The sequence below is a fragment of the Petaurus breviceps genome, unplaced genomic scaffold (genome assembly GCF_028583685.1).
Source record: "Petaurus breviceps papuanus isolate PSGF00001 unplaced genomic scaffold, PetGlider_PUasm1.0 126, whole genome shotgun sequence".
Lineage (NCBI taxonomy): Eukaryota > Metazoa > Chordata > Mammalia > Diprotodontia > Petauridae > Petaurus > Petaurus breviceps.
The window spans coordinates 21,970,261-21,989,080 of NW_027185655.1; the positions used below are offsets into that span (position 1 = coordinate 21,970,261).

Consider the following 18,820-nt stretch of genomic DNA (forward strand, 5'->3'; position numbering starts at 1 on the left):
GGGGGGGGGGCGGGGGCCCGGGAGGGCGGGGCGCGGCCCCGGCACCAGCATCCCCCCCCCCCCCGGCCCCCCCCCCGCGCGGGGGCGCCGGGGGCGGGCCAGGCCCCCTTCTTATTGGCCACCAAAAAAAAAAAAAAAAAACCACCCAAACCCTCTCACCCTGCCCTACTCACTGAGCATGCCCGAGAAGGGGGGCAGGGGGGCTCGAGGGGTTTGGGGTTTGGGTCCGGTGTTTCTGTCTGTGTGTGTGCGCGCCCACGAGAGAGGAGCTCGGAACCAGGGAGCTTCCTTCTTCCTGGCTTTAGCTGCAGCCGGGATGGGGTGGAGTCCGCGGCCAATCTCCCAGGGGCGGAGGGGGCGGGGGCGGAGCCAAGGCGGGGCATAGAAAAGAGTCCGCCCCTTCCTTTGCATTCTAGGGAGAAGACGGGAGAAGAAGCCAAAGCCGGGGAAGGGGGCGGGGCGTAGTGAGGAATCCGCTCCTTCCATTAGACGAGGTAAACGCCAGGGCGGGAGGGGGCGGGGCTCGGGGAAGAATCCACTACTTTTATTGGATAATCTCGCTCTTGATCCCACCCCCCTTCCTCCCCGCCCCCTGGCAGGCTTCAGAGGAGTTACGGTCACACCCCTTGCTGCGTCCGAGGCGGGCTTCTTTTCAGGAAGAGGCGGGGATGAGAGAGACTGACTGACAGACGGACAGCCCCAAGGCCGGGGGCGGGGGGCAGGGACGCCTCAAGAGAAGCTGCTGCAGAGGACAGCGCCTCTGGGGAAGCCTGGGGATCCTTGTTCTCAGGGCAGCCTGTGGGCTCCCCAACGTGGGGTTTTAACGGAAGGATCACAGACTCGGAGAGTGACTGGAAAGGCCTTGGAGTTAATAAGCATTGATTAAGCACCCACTGCGTGCCCACCGCCGGGCTAAGGCCCTTGGAGGGTGAGCGCTTCACCCTTCCCACTCGTGGTGGTGATAGGTCAACCCACTACCTAGGGAAGAGTGGGGTCACCCACCCGAGCTGGGCAGGAAGTGCCCCCCAGCTCCTGGGCGCTTGAGGGCCACTGTGACTCCCAGATCTGCTTCCCCACGACCCCCTCCAAACATCCAAATAGCAGAATCCCAGGGTGAAGGGAATGAATGACCGACGCCGGAGAAAGCCTTTTATATGGAGCCACGCCCACTCCGTGGTGGCCCCCGCCCACCGCCTCCTAGCCCCGCCCACTCCATCCTGTCCCTGCCTGTGCTCCTGCGGGGATGACAGCTTCAGGATTTGCTCCCTTTCCTCCCCTCCCAGCTCTTAAGAAAACCCGGAAAAGAGATATTTCCTTATCTGCCAGTCTCTCCACCACTCCGCAGCCCAAAGTGTCTAGTGTGAGCATGCCCATTGAGCAGGGGAAAGGCTGGGGTCTTCTGTAGAAAGCTTTCCTTCTACTCTGGGACCTCTCCCAGGTGCTGCTGTGCTGATGGGGAGGAGGCTGGCAAGGGGATCTCTGTGTCCCTGACATTCTCCATACCTTTCCCCAGCTCCCGTGTGATTCGGTTTAGGAGTCAGCCTGAGCCAGGCCCTCCTCTAGGGACAGCCAGCCTGCCCAGGAGCCCCCCTTGGTAAAAATGGAAAGGAGGAGGGATGCAGAGTCAGCAGCACGCCAGAACAGCCTTGGCAGAAGTGTGGGGGAAAGGCTAAATAGCTGAATCAGATTTTCTCTTTTTTTCAGCTCTCATTCCTCCAGCCTTATTTTATTCTTGTTCTCTCTCAAGTTTTGAGGAAGGGGTGGCTTGCTCTTTTCATTAACCTACAGTGAAGGCCATCTTTCATTCTTCCCCCCTCCAAAAAAAAAAGAAAGAAAAGATAAACCTGTAAACACAGACCTTAAAAATAAGAGTCTGATGTGGATAAATATTACATGCATTGTCAGACTCAGTGGATGTACTGGTTGGTTTTGCAAACTGCTGTCCTTTTTTTGTTTTTTAATCTTTGTTTCCAGGAATGATTTCTTGGGTAGGAAACAGAGTATATTCAGAAATGAAGGTTACATAAAAGCAAAAGATATTTTTAAAAAATTAATGAGGTTGAACTCTAATTATTGTATTATTTGTCCAATAGAATGTAAGACACTTGAAGATAGGGGTTGTCTGGGGTTTTGCCATTGCTGTTGTTATTGTTGTTGGTTTTGGTATCCCTGGTACGTCTTGCTTTTTTTAATTGGATCATCAAATAGGGGTCTGTTTGGAAGTGATTTTCCAAAAGGAAAATAAACCCAAAATCCCAAGGGTAGATTTTGAATGAAAATGAAAAAACAGTATAGCAAAATGTACCAAGATGTATCATCTAGGATTCTTCCCTTCTGATGTCACAGTAATGGCTGCAGAATTAGGGGTTATAACATAGCCTCCTTTTATATCCCCTTTTTGTCCTCAGGTTGAAATATGAAACCTTTTTGTGATTCAGGGTTCCTTGTATCCCCAGTGCCAACCACAGTGCCTTGCTCCCAGTAGGCACTTAATACATGCTTATTGACTTGGATTGAATATACTCTTGACCTGAGAATGGTACTCTTCAGTTGGGAACAAGTAACCACTTTAGTGGAACAGGGATTTTTCAGGAGGTTCAAATGGGGAATGCGAAAAGATGAAGGGGATGCCAAGTTGTCCAATTAGACCATCTTAAGCAGCCCTAATGACCCATAAAGGGACAAATAGTATAGCCAGATTTCTGTCATCTATGTATGTGTGTGTATGTGTGTGTGTGTGTTTCTAATCAAAGATCACAAAGTCAAATTTTCTGGTACTTAGAATAACTATTTTTAGACTTGATGTGGTAGGAGATAGGGATCCATTGCAAAGTTTTTGAGTGGGAAACATGATGAAAACATTTAAAGAAAATTGATATGTCACCAATATTTTGATATGTGTATAAAGAAGAAAGGAAAGATATATGTGTGTAGATGAAAGGAAATACATATGTCTAATTGGAAGAAAGGTTAATAGACAATTTGTTCTAGTTCATTAGCAGAAAAAGCATTAAGAATTCATATTTGTCTAAAGATAGCACTTCTGTGCTTAGTAGAGATAAACAAAATAGGATTACCTACTGTAGATATTCATTACAACAGAGAGAATAAAACACAGGTACTATTCTAAATTCATTTATATAATCAATCAAAGAGGATTTTAGGATTGAAATAAGCTTTCTTTTCCCAGCCTCCACATAGCTCCAATAAAGTTTTGCTTTTGCTTTGTTTTTAGTAGAAATTCAAAAATTAGTTTTAGGGATAAAGAAATCCAAATACAAATAAACTTAATCTTAACCTAAGAGAATTCTGATGGTCTTCTGGCTAAGGGCATAGATACATATTAAAGGAATCAGCCTGCTCTTTTCTGGGGGAGGCATCCTAGCCATGGTGATTTACTACACGGGAACAGATGGCAAATTGATGACCATGAGATCAGTGGAGACATCCAGGCAAAGACCACTGATGGCACAGACATCACCAGAAAAATCTGTTGCTTGTCAACATTACAGACTTGAGTTGCCAGAACCCAGGTACCCTAATAATTTAGGTCTGATATTGTGACAAAACAAAACACCTGTAGATCATTCAGCAGTTAATAAAGGGAGATTTACCTTGATCAAAGTAGGAAAGATATTCAAGAATGGCTTTGCTTGGGAAAACTAGAACTCCCTCCCCAACCTTGCCCTCCATCTGCATATGACTAGCAAAGTGGAGTGTAGTAAATATTGACTTGTGCATCCTTGGTACATCTGCCCAGTCTGAAGGGTGTGGGGGGCTCATGAACCATTATTTTGAAAAAAAAAATTCCAAAAAATTGGGTTTTTGACACTTCACTCTTTCCTGGTTCTCCTCCTACCTCTCTGACTATTCCCTCTCAGTTTCCTTTACTGGATCCTCATCAAGGTCATGCCCTCTAATCATAGGTATTCCCTAGGGTTCTGTCCTGGACCCTCTTTCCCCCCTATACTACTTCATTTTGTGATTATATCATCTCCCATGGATTTAATTACCATCTCTGTGCTAATGATTCTCAAAACTATCTTTCCTGCCCCGGTCTTTCTGTTGACCTCCAATCTCTCATCTCCAACTGCCTCTTGGACTTCCCAGACTGGCTGTCCAGTAAGCATCTTAAACTCCACATGCCCCAAGATGAACTCTTTATTGTTGTCCCCCCCCCCCCCCCCCCCCGCTCCCCTTATCTTCCCTATAACTGCCAAGGTCAACACCATCCTCCCAGTTCCTCAGTTTGGAAACCTAGGTGTCATCTTTGACTCCTCACTATCTTTCACCTCCCATATCCAATAGGTTGACTTTATCTTTACATCTCTCGAATATGCTTCCTTCTCTCCTTTGAAACTGCCACCATTCCAGTGCAGGCTCTTATCACATCATGCCTGGATTTTTACAATGCTGATGATGAGTCTGCCTGCCTTAAGTCTCTTGACCCTCCAATCCAACCTCCTTTCAGCCATCAAAATGATTTTCCTAAAGTCCAGGTCCAACCATGTCACCCCACTATTCAATAAACTCCAGTTGTCCCCTATTGCCCACAGGATCATATACAAATCCTCTGTTTGACATTCAAAGCCCTTCATAATGCAACTCTCTCCTACCTTTCAACCTTTCTCCTGGCTACTGGCTTCCTTTAAGAGCCAACTAAAATCCCATCTTCTACAGGAAACCTTTCCTAATCCCTCTTAATTCTAGTGTTCTCCCTCTCTCAATTATTTCCTATTTATTTTTTACATATCTTGTTTGTACATATTTGCTTGCTCATTTTCTCACCTATTAGATTATGAGATCTTTGAGGACAGTGACCATCTTTTTTTTCCCTTATTTAGTATTTTGTTTTTCCCCAGTTACATGCAAACTTTTTAAAAATTCGTTATTAAAACTTTTAATTCCAAATTCTCTTCCTTCCTGCTTCTCCAACCCCCCCATTGAGAAGGCATGAAATTTGATATATACATATATAGGGTTTATATGTATATATACGTATATAGGTTTTATATGTCTGTATACATGTATAGGTTTTATATGTATATATACATGTATAGGTTTTATATGTATATATACATATATAGATTTTATATGTATATATACATATATAGGTTTTGTATGTATATATAATATACATGATATAGGTTAGTCATGCAAATATTCTATAATAGACAATGACTACCTTTTGCCTCTTTCTGTATCCTCATTGCTTAGCACAGTGTCTGACACACAGTAGGTACTTAATAAAATGATTATTGACGGACTGACTGACACTGTGGCTCAAACCTGTGGTAGCATTTATAAGGGCCTATATATGAAGGGAAGGGCATCAGGGGTTAAGTTTCTTCATATTGAAATAATGAAATTTCTCCCAATTTCAAATATCGCCTTCTTCCCCTCTAAAAACTTTACATGTATAAATTTTAAATTCTTGCTATTTCCATAATAATGCATCATTTCGTGGCTCTAACATTTTCCATAGCCTAAGTCTTGAATTGGTATCTAGTTTCTGTCAGTTTTAGAATAATGTTCATCTATTTTAGGTTCAATGGGCTTTGCCATTCTATCATAGGAATAAAAAGACAAGAATTAAAAGCTTGCTGTGTACCCGATATTTTGAATCATAATATGTAGGGATTCATCATGCTATTATACATTCACAGCATCCCCTAATTAGGGACAGATGAAACTACAGGTTCTTTTTCTTCCATTATACATCATAAATCCTAACAATCTTTAAAAAAAAGAAGAGGAAAGGCTTTATGCACAACACAGAAAGAAACAGCATTAATAGACTAGTGGGATTTAGAAAATGAATGTTAAGCTACCCCAATAGGATATTCCTTATTGTCCATAAATCCTATAACCAAGTCACATGGGCAAAAAAAAAGTCATTGACCAAGAACCAAAGCCTTCTTCAGATTGCCTGGTAAACAGGAACCTAACAGTTAATTGATCATTTATTAAGCACTTAATATATGCCAGGCATTGGACCAAACTCTGGATTAAAAAAAAAAGGCAAAAACAATGTCTGCCCTCAAACAGCTCACATTCTAATAAGAGAGACAACATGTAAATAACTAGATATATGCAAACTACATACAGAATAGATGGAATATAATCTGTTTGAAATGACTTTGTTCCCTTCTCAAGATTTCTAATGAGAACCAGAAAAATAGATAGTCTTTCCTTTCATGTAGGAAGAAGGGAAATAATTTTTGCTAAGTACTTGAAATACTCATACATTTTCGAAACAACCAAGTCCTTAAATCTTGATAATTAAGAAATATTTATTTTTAAAATGGATTATTAAACCAATCTATGCTAATTCTATTTTTTCTTTAGGCTAATATTAAGTTTTCTGCTTACATTTGATGGCCTGAGTGCATGCTGGGTGGAGGAGAAAACAGGCTCCAGATGAAGAATTTGCCACAGATAACACACAAAAAATTAATAATCTGCACAGAGATTAGTAGTGAGTATTCTGCAGTCAAATTTTCCCAGAGTGAAGGTGTCTACATTACCCTCTCAAGGGTACACCTGAGAGGTTAGGGTTTCTCTTGTCTAATACTATCAGTGTTTTCCCTACCATTTTCACCAGTGAATAGCATACCAGTTCCATGAAACTAGTTAACATCAGTTTTTACAAAAGGAAATTTACTTCAAAGACATAGCAAGAACAAAAGCACAAACATTTCTCCACTCCTTGTGTTTCTACTCTCTCTGTATAACACCCTGGTGTTGAGAGAGGACCTAGACTTAAGACAGTTTCTATGTAGCACTGGTTCTGCAAAATTTGTGTCAAAATCTAGCATTGCTACTGAATGAGTTCTCATCTCAACTATGGCTGGACTGGGTCCTACAGGTCATTCCTCACTCCTTGTTCCTCTTGGCTTCAATGCTGGTCTAGCTGACTGATAAATCTAACCTTGACTATATTTCTAGGTCTTTCAAAACTCACCATTCCATCACCTATGGAAGAACAGACACCGAGGAAAAGAACCAAAGTGTGGGTCACATGTCAACTTCGGATGGAGAAGACAGAAGCCCTCATCACTTCACATAATCATCTGTCTTCTTTCTGGAAGTCACTTTTGTTATGTTATTGCAGCTTACCAGTCCTTTCCATGTAACTGCACCAATTGTACTCTGTATATATTCATAGGAACTGGATCCATTGGCCAGTCCCTCTATATCCCCACCACCATTACAATCAAGAATTGACTAGACATTAGGAAACCACAGAACATTCTAAGCCTTACAGAAAACAAACATTAATAAGTTTCTCCAGACACAATAAAACTATTAGTTAGCAATCTAATCTCTCCTTCAAATAATGGAGAACTAAGTCACTGGGCTAGATTGGCATCTTTTGGCTATATCCTTCAATTTTTTTTAAAGTGGGGGGGGCATTATTTAGAGTGAGATATGACAGCTAAGGCATTATGAGTGGGAAAATGCCATAAGGAAATAGCTGTTGTTTTTGCTTCAGTGGCCATAACACTTCTTGTTTGTTTTAAGAGGATATGTTCTAAGGTTTGATATAATGTTAAAGGATGAAAGCAGAAGAGAGGACCAAGACAACAAGACAGGAAATATTTTAGGACCCTTTCCATGAACATAAATGATTCGTAAGTCTATTTAGAAAATTAAAAGCATCGACAAGTTGTTATTTTAGCTAGAACTATTTAGGGCTTCTTTTGATTACTTAGAAATCCTAAAATTTAATCAGGTGCTTGCAGATACAATTATGCAGATGGGAGGAAATAGGCTAAATTCACAAAATGAAAGTACAAAGAATTTTTTATAACCACTAAATCTATTTCTCTGTGCCTGCAAAAAGGGGAGAGAAACAAATCTGTAATAGACATTGATTGATCTTTTTCATGATCTTCAAGAACTCCTATTCATTTACTTCAGGTCAAGTCAATAAACATTTATTACATGCTTACTTATGTACCAGGCACTGTGCTAAGCCCTGGAAATACAAATACAAAGAAAGAAAGTCCCTGCCCTCAAAGAGCTTACATTCTAATGGGGGAAGAAAGCACACAAAAAGAAGCTGAAAATGAGGACTGGAGAGTGGGAGAAGGTACTGGAAGGGATCATTATGGAGAAAGAAGCCTACATAATCAAGAATGAAATCTGGAGTAGAATGAAGGAGCAATATGGCTGGCCTGGGCTCTTCTTTAAAATGGAAACTTTGGGAGGAACTGACCAGAGGAAGCACCTAGAGGATGGAGGGAAGTTCCAGGGCCAAAGGCTTCTGAGGCACAGTGGAGAAAGAAATGGGGAGAGTCAGGGGCAGAGCCCAAAGAAGAATCTCTATCCTGATCTTTATAGATCATTTCCTATAGTTCCTTATCTATATGATATTCATCCCCATTCTGTAGTCATATGTTTTAGGTTTTGTAAAGAGAGTTTTTTTTTATGGTTTTATCATCAAAGACCTGAAAGCTTTCAGAATTTTAAGGTCACTTTAAGTTCCTTGATATTTCTGCTCAAAAGGAGAAAGGAAACAGTTAAAAAACCTTGATTACCAACAGGTAATATTTTAATACAGAAGGAGAAATGACCACCAGATCATCCAAATATGACCAAAGATCTTTGAATAAATATTGAAAGGCAAAGGAAATTGAACCAACACCTAATGAATAGAGAGCCCTGTGGATTCCCAAGAGAGCAAGATGTTCCTGAATTGTTCAAGAAAGGGGGAAAAGAATCAGGGAAACAGCATTTGTGGTCTATACAGGAGAAATATTTGGGAGAATATAAAAACTTGGGCAGGGGCAGAGTCAAGATGACAGAGTAGAAACAGGATTTCTGCGGGGCTCCAGCTCCCACCTCCTCCAATTCATGTAAAAAATGACTCTAGAAAAATTTTGGAGCTACAGAACCCACTAAATGACACAGAGAAGCTAACCTCCTGTTGAGGACAGCCTGGCCAGCTGGCAGGAAGCAGCTAGCACAGCACTCTGGGAGCAGAACCTAGCCCTGCTGGGGCCCAAGGTTTTAGCCTCAGGGCTACCTGACCAGCCACCTGATGGAAGGACTTCAGATTACCAACACCTGTGGTGGTTTCCAGAATTATTAATCCATAGATGCTAAGGACAAAGTGAGAGGTCAGTACAGTGTGGACTTTGGGACCTGGGAATTCAGGAGTTCAGCCCCACCTTTGCCCACTGGGCTTCTCGCCCAGCTGAGGCTCCATGGCCATGTGGCCACCTGCCTCATGTCTGCTTCAGAGATCCTGGTCTGCAGATTGTAGGGGGACAAAGTGACGAGTCTGAGGGGTAATTGTTCTTGCTTTAACCTGCTTGCATCTGGATTGCTGTCTAGGTGTGTGAGCAGTCTACCAGAGCAAGTGAAGGTTTCAGAGAGGGCACCCAACTAATACTTCCAGCAGCTGAGAAAACCCAAACTTTTGGGATAAAACCCCCCTTTTTGGTAGCAGAGTTCTACTGTGACAAAAGGCTCAAAAGTCAAGTAATTGAGTGGCAACATGAGCAAGCAAAGGAAGCAAAGCAAACAGAGCAATCCAACTTTACACTCCTTTTTTGGGGACAAAAAGGATCAAAGCATGGAACAGGAGGAAGGTAATGAAGTCAGAACTCCTGCACCAAAAGCTTCCAAGAAAAATATGAGCTGATTACAGGCCATAGATGAGCTTTAAAAAGATTTTGAAAACCAAATAAGAGAAGTGGAGGAAAAATTGGGAAGAGAAATGAGAATGATGCAAGAAAATTATGAAATGAGAGTCAACAACCTGACTGAAGAAAATAATATCTTAAAAAATAGACTAACTCAAATGGCAAAAGAGGCTCAAAAAGCCAATGAGAAGAATGTCTTAAAAAGCCAAATTTGTCAGATGGAAAAAGAATCTCAAAAGCTCACTGAAGAGAATCATTCCTTCAGAATTAGATTGGAGCCAATGGAAGGTAGTGACTTTATGAGAAATCAAGATACTATTAAACAGATCCAAACAAATTAAAAAATAGAAAGCAATGTGAAATATCTCATTGGGAAAACCACTGACCTGGAAAATAGATCCAGGAGAGATAATTTAAAAATTATTGGACTACCTGAAAGCCATGATCAAAAAAACAGCCTAGAAATCATCCTTCAAGAAATTTTCAAGGAAAATTGCCCTGATGTTTTAGAACCAGAGGGCAAAATAGAGGTGGAAAGAATCCACCAATCACCTCCTGAAAATGATCCCAAAAAGAAAAACTCCTAGGAATATTATAGCCAGGTTCCAGAGTTCCCAGATCAAGGAGAAAATATTACAAGCAGCCAGGAAGAAATAATTTGAATATTGTTCTTCTTTAGAACTAAAAAAGTCTGCTTAAAAGCAAATGAATGAATGAGCAAATGAATGAATAAACAAAGGAAAATAGACTCAGATCTTACTCAAGGGAAAAGTACTTCTTTGATGTCTCTCAGGAGACAAGCTGGAAATCAAGAACATTTATGGAAAAGTCAAGTTCCCCTATATGTCTGAAGCTTCCCAAGAACCCCTATGCCCCCTTCCCACTCTCAATCTTTTCACCTTTCTCTCTCTTTGACAAAGTCATGGCTGAATATTGTCTGAAAACCTTTATGTCTCTGCCTTTCTAATAGAATATATCTATTCCAAAAAGCTCATGCACCCATTCCACCTCTCATGGAGGCACAAAGTTTTGAGCAATCATCCTCTCCATAAATTAAGATTACTAAATACACAGTAGCATGAAAAATGCTCCAGGTCAAGAAACCTGATGTTCCAATAAGAAACTTTTGGTTTATCAATAGACTCACCAAAAAAAAAAAGTTAAAAACAGTCTATCTTGTTAAAAACCCTAAAAAAATGATCAAAAGTAGATAGAAGGTGAGGGCTTTCACCTTCTTCCACTTCAATTAATCAGTGTGAGAATATGATGAGGTTTAAAATGTTTAAATAAGATGTTCTATATTCTGTTGTCTCTTTATGAGTTATGAACCTCTAACTGGTTCCAGAAAGGAACAGCTGATTGACTAACCAAAGAAAGGCCCTCTTTGGGACTTTTCTTTTTTTTAATTTTACTTTTTTTGGGGAAAAGGCAGGGCAATTGGGGTTAAGTGACTTGTCCAAGGTCACACGGCTAGTAAGTGTTAAGTGTCTGAGGCAGTATTTGAACTCAGGTCCTCCTGACTCCAGGACCAGTGCTCTATTCACTGAGTCATCTAGCCACCCCCTCTTTGGGGCTTTTCTAAGTTGTTGTTGCTACTGCTGTTTTAAGTTAATCTATTTATCCTAATGAGAGATGAGTTCAGACTTCCCAGTTGAAATTTCCTAAGTTTCACAAGGATTCTGTGAGAAACTTTGGATACTTCATGTAGTTCTAGTGACCCAGAGGATTTCGATGTGTCCTATGTACAGGCATGCTTTGTTTTATTGCACTGGGCAGATATTGCATTTTTTTTTTTTACAAATTTTGACCCCATAGAGCTTCTAAGAACATATGGGAATTTTGCCACAAGGACTGAAAACCTAGGTCATATCAGAAATCACTCATAATTTCTCAGGTGAGAAATTAAATAAAGTTGCTTTGGTGCTTGTTTAGCAACAATGACCTTTTGGCAGAGGAGGCAGGAGGAGGAAGGGGTACAAGATATCCTTTCTTTCTTCTTGCCACAAAGGTTTGTGGCAACCCTGTACTGAGCAGTCTATCGGTACTGTTTTCCCAATAGCATGTGCTCACATAATGTCTCTGTGTCACATTTTGGTATTTCTTGCAAACTTTTTCATCATCATCATCATCATTATATCTGTTTTGGTTATCTGTGATCAGCATCTTTGATGTTACTAGTATAATTGTTTGGGGGCAGCACAAACTATACCCATATAAGACGGTAAACTTAATTGGGAAATGTATATGTTCTTACTTTTCCACTGACCTGCCATTACTCTCCAGTTCCCCATTTCTCTCTCTCTCCTCAGGCCTCCCTATTTCCTGAGATACAACAATATTGAAATTTAGCATACCAATAACCCTATAATGGCCTTTAACTGTTCAAGTGAAAGGAACAATGAATCCATGTGGCAAACTTTGTTGTCTCATTTTAAGAAATTGCCATAGCCACCCCAACTGTCAGTAACCACCACCATGGTCAGTCAGCAACCTCAACATTGAGGCAAGAAGTTCCACCAGCAAAAAAAATTACAACTCATTGAAGGCAGATTATGTCTAGCCTTATTGTTGTTGTTTTAAACAATAAAGTGGTTTTTAATCAAGATACAGTTATTTTTTATTTTAGATATGATACTATTGCTCAATTAATACACTATAGAATAGTATAATCAACTTTTATATGCATTTAGAAACCAAAAAATTCATGTGACTTACTTTATTGTGATATTTACTTTGTTGCAGTGGTTTAGAACCTACCCCACAGTGTCTCTGAGGTATGTCTATATTATGGGACACCTGGAAAGGTCTCATCTGGAAAACCAGTTAGATTCCCCAGTATTGCAATTATCTCTGAAAAAATTTCAAGTGCCCTACATTGTTCCAGAGATCTAGAAGAATTTTATAGAATTAAACTCAGTATATGAGTGTGTTCAGAGTAGGGGGACAGGGGAAGCCTCGAGTAGAAGATAGAGAATATCAGCCCCTTCTCTGGAACTAGTACTGATTTGTTGGAACCCTTGGTACCTGACTGAACCTAGAACAAAGGTCCCTCAGAAAAAGAGGAAGAGGGAAATGATATCTTGTTCCCCTTTCTCCTCCTGCCTCCTCCACCAATAGGTCATTGTTGCTAAACAAGCCCCAAAGCAACTTTATTTGATTTCTCACCTGAGAAATTACAGGTGATTTATGATAGGTCCCAGGTTTTTAGTCCTTGTGGAGAAAGTCCCATAGGTTCTTAGAAGCTTCATAGGGTCAAGTTTTCTTTCTGAAATTTCTCCCTGTAAGTTTGGGATAGTATAAAATCTAAGGACTTTGCTGAAATACTTTAGTACAAGGAATTTTCCAAATATGTGGAAACTTTGGTGAGCTGGTTTATAGCCATAACTGACTCAGGGGTCAGTACAGTGTGAGGAGCTAGAAAAGCTGATGAATCAGGAGTCCGGGATTGTCCAGGCCAAAGGCGTGATCCCCTCATCTCTCAGCATCTCCCATTTCTTGGCAGCTTATAGTGAGGAGTGCTGTGAACTGGTCTGTAGCAAGCACCTAAGGGTGTATCGGTGTTCAGAGAAGACTAGTACCTCTGGTGTGAGGGCTGCTGAGCCCTTTTCAGTTCTGCTTTCTACCTTTGGTGTCCACCCAGCTCTCATCTGTGACTCCAAGAAGCTGTAGCATGTGCAGCAGCCACACTCCAGTAAACCTCCTCAGCAAATAGGCTGGACCAGGTTGAAGGTAACCAACAGTAAGTTAGGGGAATGTCTGCCACAAGTATGTGAAGACCTTCCCTGGAGGAATGGGTAGATAAGGGCAATTTGTTCCAATGAGCCATAGAGGAGGCTAAAGCAGGCACTGAGAAGCACTCACAACCCAGTTAGACATGGAAGATGCCAAAGTCGTCCACCGCATCATGAGCCATCATCAGTTGTCTTGATTTCTGTCACTGGATTTCAATGACTCTGGAAGAGAGAAGCTGATGACTTTGTGCAACTCTGCCTCACTTCAATACAGTTTATATATGAATTAAACGATATCACCCCCACCATTTTAACAAGGTCCTGTAGAGACAGCCAAATGACAAATCAGCTAGGGTGGATACTCTGAGAGCTGTAGTCACAACCCTGCACACAGGTGACCCAGGCCATGGGATCATCTTCTCACTGGACTGAAGCAGCAGTGGGATTCAGGAGCCCCCTGGGTATCTGAGCAGTCTGTTCACTTCCTGGTGTGAGGAAGGGGCCAGAAAAGGGGCCCTAAAAATTGTCTGCTTTACCTGACCTAACCCTGGTCTGTTTATTACGGCAAGCAAGGATCCTTTCCTGCAGCTAAAACACACACACACACACACACAAATGTACAAAAACTTTTGCAAAGATGATCCCACTTAGCATTGGTGCATGGAATATAAACATACTTATGGACAAGAAATCCAGTAGACCTGAAAGACAAACATCTCATCCAAAGAGCAGCCTTGAATGAAACAAGGCTGGCAAATAAAGGTTAGCTTGCTAAAGTTGGAGCTGGATGCATGTTTTTCTGGCTGGCCATAATGATGTGGGGTGAGTAAAGCTGGGTTAGCTTTCACAATCAAAACTAATCTAGTTAATGAGTTTGAATGCCTCCAAAAGGGAGTAAATACCAGGCTCATGATAACACCATTGACACTTACAGGAAAGTGTTGTGTCACCATTATCAGTGTATATGCTTCTACCATGACAAACCCTGATAAGGTCAAAGAAAAATTTTATGAATACCTACAGATCCTCATTATCAATGTGCTAAAAGAGGACAAGCTTTTAATTTTGGGTGACTTTAATGTCATAGTAGGCACAGACTATCAAAAATGTCAGGGAGTCTTTGGGAGGAATGGAGTCAGAAACAGCAATAGCAATGGTTACTTACTATGGATGATTTGTGCATCTCATGACCTTCTCATCACCAACAATGTTTACCTAAATGTAATAAAACTTCATAGATGAACCCTTGCAGCAAATATTGGCATTTAATAGAGTATATCATTGTAAGAAGAGACAGACATGCTATGAGAGTTACAAAGGTGATATTTGGTGCAGAGTGCTGGACCAATCATGGACTTATCCCCTCCAAACTAAACATTCACATTCAATAAAAGTGGTGGCCCCAGTGCAAGATACATACCAGAAGACTTCAAGTCATCAGATTAGAATGCTTCTCTATGCATGAACAGTTTGTCGCTAACTTGGAGGGAAAGGTGAACTAAGACACAGCTGGCAACAGTGGAAAAGAAAAGGAGTAGACAGCTTTCAAAGATTTGGTCTTCAGCACTGCATTTACTCATTTGGGCCAGAACACTCAAAAACATAAAGATTGGTTTGGTGAAAATGATGTAGAAATTCAGAAGCTGCTAAATGAAAAATGAGAACTCCACAGGGTTTACCAGCAGGATAGTTTGTCTGTCTGTGAGAAGTTAGCATTTAACTAATAATAAATAAAGTACAAGCAAAGCTTAGAGAGGTACAGTATTCTTGGTTCAGTAAGAAGGCAGATGAAACTCATTTTATGCTGATATTAATAATCCAAAGTAATTTTATGATGCCCTGGAAACTATTTTGGGGTTAAAGACCTACGGAGCATCTCAACTAATCAGTGCTGATGGAACAACATTAACTAGTGATAAGGACAAGATCCTAAAGACATGGGTTGAACAATTCCATAGCATTCTCAACATACTGTTATTAACCAATACTAAAGCCATTGACCATATACCTCAGATTGAAGTCAATCCCTCTTTAGCTGAACTTCCAAGTGAAGAAGAGGTTTTGAATGTTATTAGACTCCTCTTGTGTGGCAAAGTGTCTGGTGCTAATTCTATTCCAGCTGACATTTAAAAGAAAAGGGGTACACTGCTCATACAAAAGCGGACTGAAATCTTATGAGTTATATAGCAAAAAGAAATTATCCCCCAGAAATTCAAGGATGCCTCCATTTTCCATCTGTATAAAGGAAAAGGAAATAGGTTGTTCTGTAACAATCATAGGAGGATCTCTCTCTTAGTCATTGTTGGCAAGATTCTTGCCAGAGTTCTCCTTAATAGGCTTATCCTTCAACTGGAAGATGGCCATCTACCTGAGAGACAGTGTGGTTTCAAAAAGGACTGAGGAATGAGTGATATGTTGTTTGCTACCCACTCCAGGAGAAATTCCAGGAGCATAATAGAGGTCTATGCACAATGTTTCTAGATCTGACCAAGGCCTTTAACACTGTCAGTTGTAAGGGTTTGTGTAAGATCATGGCAAAATGTGATTGCCCAGAGAAGTTCATCAGTATTGCACATCAGTTTCAAGACAACATGCTTGCACAGGTTCCAGATGATGGACAATGCTCTTATCCTTTCCCAGTCACCAGTACAATAAAGCAGAGTCATGTGCTTGCTCCCATGGTTTTTAGGATGATGCTTTCATCAATGTCATTTATTGGATGCCTTCAATGAGGATGAAAATGGTGTCAAGGTCAGCTACCACACTGAAAGGAAATTATTTAACTTGAAAAAGTTACAAGCCAAGACTAAAGTGGAGAGAGAGTTAACTGGTGCTTGACTTTTTGTTTGATTGATGGTTGGGCACTCAAGGTAGGCTCTAAGGTTGATATGCAGCAGAGCATGGACTGATTCTTGGATATCTTTTGTGTTCATTTTGGCCTGACATTTAACTACAAGAAAACAAAGGTTGTCCAATAGCCAGCACTGAACCATCCATACATGGAACCATTGGTTATAGCAAATGAAGAAATTTTGATTGCTGTGGATAAGGTCACTTACCTTGGCAGTATATTTTGCAGGAATGTACACATAGATGATGAGGTTGGTACATGCAGTGCCAGAGCTAGCTTAGTGTTTGGGAGGCTCCAAAGAAAAATGTGGGAGAGAAGGGGTATTATTAGACTGCCTGCCAAACTGGTGTTTACAGAGTCATTGGGCTGACCTTATTATTGTATATCCATGAAAGCTGAACGAAATTCCAGTGACCTGCCAGGAAACTGAATCACTTCCATTTGAATTGTCTTAGGAAGATTCTGAAGATCACCTGATAAGATAATGTACTGGCCACTGAGGTCCTTTCTTGAGTTGAACTTCCAAGCATTCTAACTCTCCCACAGAGAGTGAAACTCCAATGGTTGAATGCCAAACATGCATTTGTCTAAAAGACCATTTTGCAGGGAACTCACACAAAGCAGGTGCTCACATAGAAGTCAGAAGAAGCAATACAAGGACACTTTCAAGGTCTCTCTGAAGAATTTTGGAATTAATTATGAGACTTGGGAGTGTAGGAATAATCACTAGACAGGACATACATAAGAACTGGTGGTGAAAGACTTTAGTAACTAACTAGAAGTGAAAGGTAATGGAAAGAGCCACAGTTAGCCCAAGATTTTGAATTTGGAAACCTGGGTGAATGGTAATGCCACAAACAAAAATTTAAAAAAAAATAAGTAGCTTAAAGGTTTAGAGGGAAAGATGAGTTTGTTGTGGGACATATTGAGTCTGAAATGCCAACAGAACATCCTGATGGAGGGGTCCCATAGACTATTGCATATGCAGAATATACAACAAAATTCCAGTAAACTGAAGTTTAAATAGAAAGTGTAATATCGCGTTTCTTGGCTGTGCCTGCTTCACTCTGCATTGGTTCATATCTATCTTTTCTTGTTCCTTCATATTTTCATGTTTGTTATTTCTTATAGCTTAGTAATATTCCATTACATTAGTTTACAATAATTTATTCAGCCCTTCCCCTTTGATTGATTAAGGGTTAAGCCTAGGAGCAATATTATGTTTCCCGCGGTCCACATGGTTCTCTTCTCTGCAGCTTTCAGGAGTTCATTTTAAAATAAAATTGAAGAGCACAATTGCTCTCAGCCTTCAGTGAGGAACATTCCTGACATTGAGGCAGAGGTTCAGTTCTCTATACACAATATCTGTGCATAGACAGACAACAGAAAGCGAAGCTAGAAAAAGAGAAGACTTTTTTTTTCTTGGAACTTCCTTTAGTATTTGGGTAGTTGGGGTCCTGGTGGCATCAATCTGAAGCTTCTCCAAAATGTCTGTAATACTCATGGCCCTCCTTGACATCTCCCTCCTCTGCCATAGCTCAGTTCTACCATCACCGCCCCCTCCCCCTTAAGCTGGTTGCCCCTTGGGCTGCTGAATTTTCTGGTTCAGTTCTGTATATGACCTATACTTCCCTCTCAACTGCCGGTCCATCAAAATTTCTATCTGTTTATAACATAGCACCTTCTTTCTGTACAAATTCCTCAGGACCTGACCAAATTTATTCTAGAATGGCTTTGATTGATTCAAGGAGCAATACAGGCTCCATTCTCACTGAATTCTAATTGATTGATTCTATCAAGAAGTATTTTTACCTAACAAGATAATTATTTTTAAGTGTGGAGGAATAATCAATGAAGCCCTACCATTATTGAGATAAATCTAGTAGGCAAAAAAAAGCAAAACAAACTAAAGCTGAAAAATGACACTTATTTTTAGGAATTAATTTTTTAAAACCTCCAACTCAAGAAGCAATTTTCTTTAAGGGTTTTAAATAATTTTCTTTAAGGGTTTCAGAATGCTTTCCATGTACTATTTCATTTGATCTTCAGGACAACCCTGTGAAGTTGGTGTTATTATTCCCATTTTACAGATGAGGAAAATAAAGTACAGACAGGTTGAGTGACTTGTCTGGTGTTACACAGCTAATAAATGTCTGAGGTGAGATTCCAACTCAAATCTTCCTGAATCTAGTGCTCTATCTACAAAGCCCCCTAGCTACCCTAAAATAGCCATAAATTTAAATACAAAGAATACAATTTCTTGTCCAATTATGTTTCATTTTTTAAATAGTGGGAAGGATAAAGTTTCATCACCTGTTCAATACAAAAGCTCACATTTATTGTGTTTTACAATTTATAAAGCAAAATTTATAAAGAAAAGTAGTATCAGTACTTAGATCCTTATTTTACAGATGATGCAACTGAGATGCAAGTGTTTACTAAATACTTGTCCATAGTCTTACAGTTTTTTTTTGCTTTTTTTTTTGTTGTTTGGTTTTTGGAGGGCAATTGGGGTTAAGTGACTAGCCCAAGGTCACACAGCTAGTTTTTGTGTTAAGTGTCTGAGGTTGGATTTGAACTCAGGT

At 40.5% G+C, this 18,820-nt stretch overlaps 1 protein-coding gene and 1 long non-coding RNA gene across 5 annotated transcripts in view; one reads left to right on the forward strand and one right to left on the reverse strand.

Annotated features, from left to right (window-relative positions):
• RAP1GDS1 (Rap1 GTPase-GDP dissociation stimulator 1) overlaps positions 1 to 195 on the reverse strand; it is a 221,049-nt gene extending 220,854 nt beyond the window's left edge. For all 4 annotated transcript variants that reach the window (XM_069094364.1, XM_069094356.1, XM_069094347.1 and 1 more), the window contains exon 1: positions 174 to 195. In XM_069094364.1, coding sequence (XP_068950465.1) covers positions 174 to 180 — 7 coding nt within the window. In that variant the 5' untranslated portion in view covers positions 181 to 195. The remainder of the gene's footprint in view (positions 1 to 173) is intronic.
• LOC138165939 (uncharacterized) overlaps positions 1 to 10,309 on the forward strand; it is a 29,589-nt gene extending 19,280 nt beyond the window's left edge. Inside the window, exons 2-4 of the long non-coding RNA XR_011169495.1 lie at positions 417 to 494; positions 6,349 to 6,478; positions 6,949 to 10,309. This is a non-coding gene — a long non-coding RNA (uncharacterized lncRNA). The remainder of the gene's footprint in view (positions 1 to 416; positions 495 to 6,348; positions 6,479 to 6,948) is intronic.
• The last annotated feature ends 8,511 nt before the right edge of the window (positions 10,310 to 18,820 follow it).